Source organism: Artemia sp. Qi Xiang Cuo, chromosome 3, assembly GCF_049724085.1.
Source record: "Artemia sp. Qi Xiang Cuo chromosome 3, ASM4972408v1, whole genome shotgun sequence".
NCBI classification, from domain to species: domain Eukaryota; kingdom Metazoa; phylum Arthropoda; class Branchiopoda; order Anostraca; family Artemiidae; genus Artemia; species Artemia sp. Qi Xiang Cuo.
This window is the reverse complement of record NC_142796.1, coordinates 66,309,421-66,322,316: the sequence shown is the minus strand read 5'-3', so window position 1 is coordinate 66,322,316 and position 12,896 is coordinate 66,309,421. Positions and strand designations below refer to the sequence as shown.

The 12,896-nt window shown below is 33.5% G+C and overlaps 1 protein-coding gene across 1 annotated transcript in view; it reads right to left on the bottom strand.

Annotated features, from left to right (window-relative positions):
* The window catches only part of Snr1 (SWI/SNF related, matrix associated, actin dependent regulator of chromatin, subfamily b, member 1), an 80,796-nt gene that overhangs the window by 9,965 nt on the left and 57,935 nt on the right, over positions 1–12,896 (bottom strand). The window contains exons 7-8 of the mRNA XM_089086494.1: positions 4,785–4,975; positions 709–840 (exon numbers count right to left, since the gene is read on the bottom strand). Of these exons, the coding sequence (XP_088942620.1) occupies positions 709–840; positions 4,785–4,975 (323 nt within the window). The remainder of the gene's footprint in view (positions 1–708; positions 841–4,784; positions 4,976–12,896) is intronic.

Sequence of the window (12,896 nt, the reverse complement as noted above, 5' to 3'; positions counted from 1 at the left end):
TAAGTTATATAAAATCTCCGGAATTACGAAAATTCAAAATTAAATGTGGCTTTTTATTACAGTTTTGACTTTAACAGACTCGATGCTTCTTTAGCTCTTTTATGAATGCGCTATTTGAAATGTTTCAGTTGGTTATACCAAAGGCCGTATCGAGGGGAAATAGGGGGTTCGACCCCCCCCCCCCGAAATGTTTGTTCGACTCGTAAAACCATAACAAAAAATTCATATAAATATATTTTTGTTATGCGCTTTTTAAAGTCTTTTTTGTGCCCCACACCCTGACAAAAATCCTGGCTAAGGTCTTAGTTATACCCCTTTTAATTCATAAAATATATAAACAGCTTATGTTTATACTGTTTAGGAATTTTTACGAAAATTTTAGGAACATTTTTTTTGGAGTACTTCCATTAAAACTATCTCTTTCCCCACATTACAAATTTAGAGCCGGTTTTCTCCATTTTAAGTTTGTCCCACGAAAGCTATTTTGCTGTCAGCAATATTTCTGTTGGATAAAATAGATAATACCAAGATTAGCTAGATAAATAAATAATATAACAGATAATAAAAAATAATAAGAGATATTTTTTAGTTAAATTAATTTTGTACAATCAATAAAAATATAATAAAAAATAAGGTAATATGACAATTTGTAATATAATATAAAAATACAACAAAGTAACAAAATAGATAGAAAATATTGATACAGACCTAGTGTTCCTATCTTGATCTCTGATTTTCTTTTCCATTTCAGCATCACTCAAAGTCTCAATAAAAGGGGACCATTGATCAGCATCTGCTGGGAGTCTAAATGGCATCTCAACTGTTGGCAGAGGATTCTCACTTAAATAAAAAGGTAAAAGAATAATTACTTATACTGTATTTATAAGTGAGCAATAAGTGTACACGTATTTATTTTTCTCGAAAACCGCTCCATATTTTTTCGGAAAAATGGGTATTCAGAGATATTCTCGCCTAAAAAGAACAATCTAAATAGATCAGAAGATTGAGAAAATTTGTTTAAATGCCTTAATTTTGGAAAAAAAGATTCATGTCAGTGACGTTGTCACACTTATGTGAAAAAAATGAAGATTTTCTGAAAAAAAAGAAAATCTGAAAAAAGAAAAGTTTAAATTAAATTGCTTAAAGAGGAAAAAACTAGTAATTACAAAAATATTAATATACAATTTGACAAGGGGTTAGGACAATTCAAAAACCTTAAAAAGAAAACCAAAAGTTTAAAGCTTAGTAGAAATCGGTGTTAGAAATCGGATTTGCTTGAATAAACAAATATCTTTGAAAAGACTTCAGTATGAAAAGACATTAAATTACTTAAAAATCAAAAAACTGGTAATTGTAAAAATATTTGTATATATTTAACTAGGGATTACAACAATTCAAAAACCTTAAAAAAGAAAACCAGAAGTTTTAAGCTTAGTAGACCATCGGTGTTAGAAATCGGAATTGCTTCAATAATCAAATATCTTTGAAAAGACACAGTATGAAAAGGCATATCAGTATGAAAAACTTATCTAGAGGTAGGCCCAAAAACAAAAATTAACAAGTGTTATAAACGATAATTCGCTGGAAAAAAAAAAGTTTCTTTTCCCACCACCTGAACAAGTAAGAAATGTACAACCTGGATCATCATGTAAGACTAGACCAATAAAGGCAGCTAAAGCAAAGGGCATTGGCAAATTGTCTGGAGCACTGAAAATCCAAAATGAAGTAGAAAAAAATGGGGTTAGAAGATAAGCAACAGCAAGAATCAAAAAGGTGTCAAAATTGAAAATGATAGTTATCAGAATTAAAATGATGATTCTTTGGAACCACCTTAACTATGAAACGTGATAAGACAAAGAGACAGCCTCAAAAAAATTAAATTCACAACGGGTGAAAATCAACAACCTAGACTATCAAATGAGACAAGACCCAAAAAACAAAAATTTACAAGTGTTATAAATGATAATTCGTCGGAAGAAAAAGAGGTTTTTGTCGCACCACCTGAACAATTAACAAGTCTAAAACTTGAACCGTCATGTAAAACTAGACCAATAAGGGTAGCTAAAGTAAAGGGTATTGGAAAATTGTCTGAAGTAATGAAAATCCAAAATAAAGAAGAAAGAAAAATGGAGGTAGAAGATAAGTGACAGCGGAGTCAAAACGTGCCAAAATTGAAAATGATAGTTATGATAATTGGGTTTGGGATTTTGACATGGATAAGGTCATCAATGTTTACCATTTTGTCATAATGACAAAAGACAAGACCGGGCAAAAGACGACGTTCAACATTTTATAAAAGCTCCATGCACTGAATTAGCCATAAATAACGTTATTAGAGTTTATAAGGACGTTAGCCAAGGATCTGATACTGCATCAGCCTCTGTTAAAAAACAAAGGTTTGGCGTTATGTTTTTCACAATGACAAAAGACAAGCAAAGACAAGTCAAAAGTTAAAAATCCAATAACAAAAAAAAAGTAATTTTACAATGGCGCTAATTATTATTTAAGGTCATTTCTGGCCACAAAAACGATCTAAATAGGTCAGGAGTTTAAGACAGAAATTGTGTTTTTCACTGGGTGACTGTATCGAACCTGTGGTGACGTCATGACATCAAGAAAGACTCAAATTGTCTGCGGTTAGAAGATAAGCGACAATGAGAATCTATATATATAAGCCTTCCGCGTGCCGAGTGCCGGGGCCCGGCGGCGAAGCCGTAGGAGGTGATATAGGATCATCTTGGTAATAAAGTCATGCTCTTCCTCGAAGAATTTTCATAAATATCCTGAAATACACAAAAATCTTCATGTTTTGGAGACAAAAAATGAGCTCTACACAAAAATATAATTTTTGCAAAAAAAAAAAAAAAAAAAAAAGAAAAAAATATGCTCAGATGTAAATTTGACTATACTTTATGATATGCTACTTAGAACGCTGTTTGATTGCTTTAAAAGTTTCATTTCCGTGGTTGGAAATCACAGCTGCCTCAGTTTAATCTTAAATCATGGTGGAAAACAAAAAGAAACAACAAACAAACAAATTGTGCAATTAGAAATACAATACCCGAATAAGCTAAAATGAATACTACTGTCACTATTTTCTGGTCTCTCTTTAGCTGTTAAAAATCCTTTAAATGAACATTATTTGAAAAACCATTAGAAATCTTTGGCTATAAGAAAGTATATCTTAGACAGCTCGTCGGAATTACAAAGAGATATTTATTTTACAGGAGACAGGAAAAACCTATGGGTACATTTGGTACAAAAACGAATACATCTATCCAGGGCCATGGCCCGGGGTTTGACACACCGACACCCCACAAAAATTTGTCCGACTCGTAATAACGTAACAAAATACATATAAACAAATTTTGGATACGTTTTTAAAGGCTTTTTTATACCCCCTGCCCCCGCTAAACGAAATCCTGGATACGTCCTTGCCTCTATATCAAAGACAACGTGAAATAATTTGTTGTAGCCTGCTATACATTAAAATAAAACCATATTATTCAACTACCCACGTTTTAACTTTAAACGATTTAAAATATTGACCTATCGTCTAAATATATTAGCATTTTACAGTTTCTTAAATGTAAAATACATTTAAGATGGACTTCGTCCTAAGGGGCACAGGAAAGGCAATGGGAGACCACGGGATCAAATGGGGAGGAAAAACTCTCCTGGACTTAGATTATGCTGATAATTTAAGCATCCTAGATGAAAATGAGCAAAATAAATGAATTTTTAGAGGTTTTGCAAGTTCAGGGTACTAGAATAGGTTTGAAAATAAATGTTAAGAAAACTAAATCACTAAGGCTAGGAATAATTGAGGATGGAAAGGTGGCGTAGGGTAACGAAAAGATTTATCAAGTGGACAGCTTGACTTACCTTGGTAGTATTATTAGTAAAGACGGTGAGAGCAGTGCAGATGTCAAAAGTGGAATAGCCAAGGCTCAGGGTGTTTTTTTCACAGTAAAAAAAAGTTTGGAAGAGTAGGAAGATAAGTCTGCAAACTAAGATTAGAATATTGGATGATACAGTGATGACAGTGGTTAAATATGGCTCTGAAGTATGGGTGCTCCGAAAAGCGGATGAAGGTTTACTAGATGTCTTCCAGAGAAATTGTATACGGATTGTTCTGGGTACCCGACTGATTGACCGTATTCTAAACAGTAGGCTGTACGAAAAAATGTGCTGTAATCCCGCTTTCTAGGGCTATAATGAGAGAAAGGTTGAGATGGCTAGGGCACGTTCTGCGGATGAAGGATGACAGATTGCCGAAGATTGTCCTTTTCGGCCAACCGTCTAAGGCTAAACGGAAAGCAGATTGTCCTCGTCTGGGGTGAGAAAATGTCATAAAAATAAGATTTAAAGGAAATGGAAACTTCCTGGGAGGGTGTAAAGAGGGATGCTTTGAATAGATTGGGGTGGAGGAGGAGCGTGCGTAGCTCTGTTGGCCTCAGTCGGCTTGGTACTGCGGTGAGTTGTTAGTCGTAGTATAAATCTTAAATATTTTGCAGGCATATTAAACAAAACTTAACTGAATCAATTTTACTGTCTTGTGTAATGGCCTAACAAATTATAATTAAGAAAAAAAAGTCATTAAAAGAGCTTTGGTTGTTCAAGTGGTTAGTTCTATTCGATCAGAAAAAAAACACGGATCCCTCCAATGAATTCCCACCAAGAATCCTAGATTTTTTTTTTGGGGGGGGGGACGTAACAACCTAAACTAACAAATGGGTACATGAAAGTCGATGGTTTTATAAGCAAAAGTTACTTCAACTTACCTAAAAGCAAAAGTTCTCTGGTGCCACAAAATTTGACCTCGTATACTGTAAGCAATGGCTGTTACAAACTCTCCACCCAAGCCAAGGTCTTGACAAAGAGTTCTGGCAAAATCTTCGGGTGAGTTTTCTTTCTCCAACAGATCCCATTCAAACTGGTCATTCAGAGATATATTTCCGACATGGATGTTCAACTACAATCAGAAAGTCATACGAAGCATAAATATATATTTTTATTTTAATATATTTTACATATATATATATATATATATATATATATATATATATATATATATATATATATATATATGCATAAATATTATATACAAATATTTAATATATAAATATATATATATATATATATATATATATATATATATATATATATATATATATATATATATATATATATATATATATATATATATATATATATATATATATATATATATATATATATTTATATTTATATATATTATTTATATATATATATATATATATATATATATATATATATATATATATATATATATATATATATATATATATATATATATATATATATATATATATATATATATATATATATATATATATATATATATTAAACAAATAATTTAAATAAAACAGTAACAACAAATTAAAGAACAAAAACAACAACAAAACATTCATTAATAAAAATTTTCCGAATATTTCAATTCGACATCCGGGAGCCTTTATCAACGGGAACAAAAACCGGCAAAAAAAAAAAAAAAAAAAAAAAAAACGCGACAATATACAGGCTATTGAGCTGATTTCCCTAAATATAAAAGTTAATTACAGAGTTGGTTATTAGATCCCTATAAATGGATTCTGGCTATACTGACTCGCCGGCTATAAAAAACGCACAAAAAAGCAAAGAACAAAATCAAAAGTCTAAAATTATCTTATTTTGATTTAGTTTTTTTTTTGGCTTTCGTTTTCTATTTTTTCGTTCTTCGTTTTTTTTCGTACGAAAATTTCAAATCCACATTCGGGAGCCTTTATCGACGGGGAAAAGGAAAAAAACTCGTAATGCCTCATTTCTTTCGTTTAGATATTTCGTAATAAATACTTTTCCCCCGTTTTTCCCTCGTTGATGAAGGCTCACGAATATGAAGTTGAGTTAGGTATCACCTCTCTCTTGCATTACTTTTGGCTCATCACTCATCAGTTGCCTTCTGTTCAGGGTTTCCACTATCACCCGAAAATATATGTCTCTCCGAAAAAAAATTGCTTATGGCACCAAAACGCTTGGGCCTAGAGCGCCAAAACGTTTGGGCCTAAGCGACGCCAAGGATTTAAATTCAGCCCTGTTTTGACCAGCTTTCTTTGGGGTGATAGCTTTCATATTACAGTAAAAAGTATTTGTAGCAGCATAAAAGGTTTCATCCATATTCGTACCAGAACAACAAAACCAGAAAATTTCTTTAATTTTTTTTTTTATCTAATTGTAAAGGTACAGATCTCAAATAATGTGGTAAAGAGGAATTACAGTAGCGGTTTTAGGCCTCATAGTCTGGGGGGAGGGGCAAGGTATACCGTAAAAGTGTAAAAATATGAAATAAAAGAAATTTAATGTCAGATGCCAGAAAAGGTGGGGAGAGGGGGGAGCTGTCCTCTACCCAGGCCAAGAATCGCCACTGAGGAATTGAACACGGGTATTTCAATGAATTTTATTTTAATTCCTACTCATTTTCAAAAGGTAAAAAATCACTTTTGTATCATAGACACTTGTTTACTTCGTAAGGAGACAAGCATAGGCAGTAGTGCTACATTTAATGCTCCAGCAGCATGAAATCAAAAATACGAGTTTTATGAATGGTCAAAGTGATGGGGATTTAACGGGTTTGAACCACTCCCCCCCCATCCCCGAAAATTTTTGTCTTACTCGCAAAAACGTATTAAAAATGCTATGACATATACTAAAATGCAGGACATATACAAAAGAGCAAGTATAACATATTAGCAAGATACATATTCTTATTGTACGCTTGTTTACCTCTTTTGGAGACACCAAGTATAGACAGTAATGTTGTTTTTTGGTACATCAACAAGCAAAGAAAATAAATATCAAACAGTTTTTGGTAACAACCGTTTCCTAATCTACTATTATGAGAAGGGGGGGGGTTATTGTTCAGGTGGAAGGTGGGAATGGACGCCTAAAATAGTGCATTCCAAGGTTTATGTCCTTTTTTTTATATTGAATGAACTCCGCTTAAACCATCTTTTAAAATTCTTTCCAAATCCTTTATTATCTTCATCTTCATCCCTGATCTTCAAAATAGTCCTTATCTTTTCTTCTTCTTGAATTCATGCGTTATTCACCAATTCAACGGCTTTGCGCTATGTCGAAGCTGTGCTATCAATCAAATGGTTTTTCACCTTTATGCACCCTTCGAAGCATATCCGAATGCCCATTTTAAGATAACTTTTCTTGCACATAGAAAGAAAATGCAAGAACAAGTTCTCTAAATTTGGGTCTTTGAGAAAAAGCTTAGAATTCAACTTAGAAGATAAGGTTTAAGTGCATATTTTATATTCAAACAGTGTTCACCCTGCATTCACAATTTTCTGTGGTTGTCTTAAGTTGCTCAATTAGTTGCTTTCTTGTTGAATAACAATCAAATGGTTACCTTCTGTATATACCATTTGATACTCAAATACCTATTTTGAGAAAAGCTTTCAAGCATGTAACAACAAAAATGCAAGAAAAGCTTTTCTAAAAAAAAAAAAAATATTTGAGAAGCCTAGAATTAAAATTTGAACAATAGCCTGTCTTGCCAATTTCACTTTCAAATGGTTTTCTCTTGTATGTGCCCTTCAACGCCTAATAAGAATTGTCCAAGCATGAAAAATGCTTCCTTGTAAATTTTGCTTTCAAACTTCCTAAAATTCGCTTTCAAATTTGTTTTCCAGTTCAAATTAGAGAAACTCTTCTTGAATGTCAACCAAATGATTTTCCCCAATATGTGCCCTTCGATGCACGCCCAAATTCCCCTTTTAAGAGAACTTTGCTTGCATATAGTAGGAGAATAAAAGAAAATATTCTCTCAAATTAGGGTATTTGAGAATAAATTTAGAATCCGACTTAGAAGAATAAGCTGTAGAAAATTTTATGAGCTGTAGCTGTTAATGAAGTGTGAAACTTATGGGATTAGGGGTCCAACTCTTTCGTTTTTACATTATTTTTTGTCTTGTAGAAAACAATATGTTCAAATTAGTAATATGGGTTCTGATGAAAATTGTATTGAGTGTGGAGTTCCACAGGGTTCGGTACTTGGACCTTTTTTTTATATTTGCGAATGATCTTCCACAGTCTGTAAGTAAACTGGAAACAAGAATGAGTGAGATCACCAAAAAGGATACTGCGGATGCAGTGCCTATGTTTGCTGATGATACTTCTTTAGTGATGATCACAAAGTCAGAGAGGGTTGCTCCTAGAGAGCGTAAGAGAATCGCTAAATGAAGTTTCAAGATGGCTGAGAGTGAATCAGCTAAAGGTGAACCCAACAAAAAGCACTTTTTTCATATTTTCGAGGACATCAAATTATTATCCATGGATGCAGCACATAACATATGAAGATGGTATGATTCCTCGTCAAAAGGTAGTAAAGTATCTTGGCATTATATAGATGAGACTCTGTTTCCGATCCCATATTGAAACTTTATCCCGAATCTTATCGCGTAATTTGGGTATGATTCGTAAACTTAAATATATGTTTCCAACTAGTATACTTAGGCTTCTCTATTTTTCGTTAATCCATCCTTATATTTTGTATTGCTCTTCTTTATGCTTGGGTACATTTTCTTCAATTGTTAATCCTATGAGAATTATTCAAAACAAGTATATCAGAGTATTATCAGGAAAATCAGAGAGAATCAGTTCGAAAATTTTGTAGGGATCTTCGGATATTGCCGGAGACGGGTCTTCATCATTTTTATATATTAGTGTTTATGTATAGGTACAATGTGAACCAGCTGCCGGAGTGTTTTAACGGTTGGTTTTATAGCCGATGGAATATACATAACCAGAATACTAGGGGTAAAAATGATTATTATACTCCACCTATAATGTCTGCCAGGTTCACGTTTTCGTTTATTATAAAGGGTATAAAATTATGAAATAATTTGGATAATGATATAAAGAAGATAGAAAATTTTAATGATTTAAAAGGAAAATTGAAAGAAAAATTATTAAGGAAGTATGAATTTTAGTTTTGTTTGTTTTGGAGGAGACTTGATTTAAATTAAGTTGTAATTTTTTGTTGGTTGGTGAGAGTGACCCAACAGCATAGATATGGTATGTAGTTGCTGCCCATATATTATTATTATTTTTTATTTTTTTTATTTGTTTCTTTTCTCTCTTTTTTTTCTTTATTTCTTGTTATAGTGAATTTAAAAGATGTTATATGTATGTTTTTTTTTACCTGATTCACCCTGTGTCAATTGTTTAGTTTTGGATGAATCATATTGATTTTTGTATGTAAATTGTTGTTAAAGTTAAATAGATATATTAATATCAAAAATTAAATAAATATATCAATATATATGTTCAAATAGATTCCTCCTGGATGAATCTTTGATATGGCAGGGTTGCTATCCCTAGTGATTTATTACTATTTCTAGTGATTTTTGTATTACCTAAAAAATCACTAAATCAGCGCATAAATCATAAGATTATTGAAACAAAATCACTAAATCAACCAAAAATCGCTAGAATCTAGTGATTTTTTCGCCGAGTGGCAAACCCTGCCTGTAGGACAACACCACGAACGTTTAACTTTTAGTCAATCTAAAAACCAGGAGTAAAAGTAATTAAGGTGCTCAAGAGCCATTGATGGTGCACAGGGCGTCAAAAAGACGTGTCAGTATCTGGGTCCAATTTTAGAGACAGTTGGCAGGCATGTCACCCAGCCTTGCAGCAGCGAGAATCAAACCTCGGACCCGATATTGCCAAGTAGAGTGTAAATACACTATAACACCATCGGGTACAAAATCAATAACTAAATAATCAAATCTAATTGTCATTCTTTCTTATTTTCTTTTCCCTGGCACAGATGGAGCTGCTCCTCATGGTCCTCATGAAGCATTTCATGTTCTCATCAATGAAGTACGGCTTGATCTATGATCCTAGCTTCAGGGCGATATCCAGGATTTTTGTTCGGGGGGGGGGGAGAGGAGAACGAAAGAAGTTCAAAAAACGCATAAGAATGTGTTTTATAGCATTTTATTACGTTTCATGAGGCGAAAGAACATTTCGGGGGGGGGGGGGAGTCAAACCCCCTAACCCTTCCCCTGAATACGGTCTTGGTTACAGCCAAGTTTACGTATTTCTGAACGAAGGGTGGAAGAGTGGAGAGCACTTTCAGCTGAAGCCTGTTTCAATCAAATTGATATTTTTCAGAGAGAGTGGTATAAAGGCTGGTGAACCCAGAATTCTCTTTTTGTTCGAAGCATTTTCACCAATCCTTTTAGTTTTCAGTAAGACAATAATAGGAATCAGTAAATTTGTCACTAAGTTGGCAAGTTGGAACCCACACAAAAAGTGAAGTTTGGTTAATGCTAATGAAATAAAACAAAATAGGATGAAAACATAATAGTTTAGAAACAACTTTCAGCAATGTATTTGCACATTAGGGGATAGGGGAGTAAAGCATAGCATATATTAGATACGTAACCTAATCTAACCTAGGTACCTTCCCCCCCCCCCTAAACCACAAAAAAAAACAAAGTTTAAATATTTTAAACACATAAGATAAATCACTGTTTGCAATCCTTCGCATAGGAAATCTCCGTTGAAAAAACCTGCTTGACTAGTTTCTTTAGCATCTTCGCTGCACAATGTATCGCATGGGTTACAGCTAATAGAACAGTACCAAAGTTTTTTGTCAGGGTTTCCATGTAACCCTACCCACATTTAACTCCTACCCCGTTTAACTGAACCTCTATGCAACTCAGACTCAAAATAACACAACCTTTGCAACAGGCCAGTTAAGGTTGAGTAGGGAGGGGTGAATTGTGCTCAGTGCGGTTGATCACATCTCAGGGAAACATACTAACAAAACAACAATAGTACCATAAGATTTGAATTTCCAAATACCATGGTCGCTTTAAAGAGAATGGACCCACCCTCTAATGGTTGCCGGTACAATTCTAGATTCTAGAAAAAATTTAAAAAAAAAATTACTTCATAATTGCAGCGTGTTTCTATTAATTAGATTATCACGTCTCCTTCCATTGTTCCCCACATTTTGGAGTATCTTTAAATAATATATATTAATCTAGTAATTGTATTGAAATCTTAGCGGAAAGCTTTGCATTGGGTCAAGAATGCGACCTATGTTAAACACACAATTTATTGATTTCACTTTCTTTGTTGACTTTACTCGACATTAAAAACCAACTGTTGATAAAAAAAATAAGTAAAAAAAAACAAACAAACAAACAATATCTACAAAATCTATATTCCAACTTGGGCTGTAGCCTGTATAGGTATTAGATCCCGTTGTAACTGTAGCGATTATTATATTAAGAAAAAGCATGAATGGCAAATCTATGAGCATATTTTTTTTTCGCAAGCTAAATTTCAAAAGTTTACCGCAATTAGACATAATTTCGAAAAGAATGAATGCAAGGCAGATTTTATCGCTTCCATAATAAATTTTAATTACTTTGTGGTGGATTGGAAATAAACATACCAAAATAAATTATTGAAACGCATATACATAAATAAATTATATTCGGATTTTTTAAACAATTTTGAACAAAACAATGTCAAAAGAAATGTTTCCTTTTGTTCTTTAAACTAAATACCATCAAATTGGATATCAAATATTATATACAACAGAACAAATGCAAATATAAAATAAACTTACTTTTGAATTGTCCCGAGTTTCGTTTTATTTACTCTTCTCCATTTTTATTTCCCTTTGAATGAAATTGTTTAGTTAAGTAATCCGATACATCACGGAAAACAATTACAAAATCAGTCTAACCAAGAACTTTTTTGCCTTGACTGACTTTAAGACTAGACAAAATCAGATTCAATCAAAACTACCCCTCCCCTAACCACCTACTCCTATGCTAGAGGAATTACCCTTCACAACAGGGGTCTGCCTATATTCTTTTGAACGAGAAATAACGACGCATAGCTCATCTAGCGTAGGGCTACCATACCAGCCTAAGTACAGCGGGACATTATCACCAAGTGACTAAAAATCTCGATATAAAAGCGAAAAATACATTTGGGTACTTGTTATTCCAACGAAACACATTAAAGAATTACGCTTAGATTAGACCTCAGAAAAACGTTTTCATAGCCAGATGGGTGACGGGTTATAGAATGCATTAAACTCGGATATTTGCACATTAAGGGTGGGGGTTAGGTTAGATTAGGGGTGCTGTCTAATACTTTACCCCCCCCCCCCTCCCACGTGCAAATATACAGCCCAAATTATATTATTATATAAACTAAAGGTTATATGAGGGTTATATTTCATTAGGATTAAACTAACTGATATTCCACAACATAGGTTTCACACCAAGGCCGTACCCAAAATTTTTTTTTTTTGGGGGGGGGGGGGTTACACAAAAACTTCAAAAAGCGCATACAAAATTTATTTGTGCCCATTTTTGTTACATTTTTACGAGTCAGACAAATATTTCAGGGGAGGGAGGATTCAAACCCCCTACCCCCCCCCTCCCCTGGATACAGCCTTGTTTTACACATGAAACACTAATTACCTACTGCATTTTTTAGATTTCTTTGCTTTATTAAGGATTTCGATTCGCCTGTGTATTTTAGAATGTGAGCAGGACACTCCAATGTCTTCGATATCTTTCGAGAGCTTTGATTTCCATTAAAATGAGTGTCGTTCATTCCTTTCCTCCCTCGTCCTCCAAATTTTGTGACAGGATTATCAACGCTGTACGAGGTTCACTTTTCCAACGAAATATTTAAGTTATGCAGATGCAGAAACAAGCAATGGTTTCCGATGTTTGCTTTTTCAAAGAGTCCATCAGCAATGGCGTAATTTCGTCAAAATCTTGGCGGGGGGGGGGGAGTTGGAGTCAATTTTCCCAAATCAAGTGAGA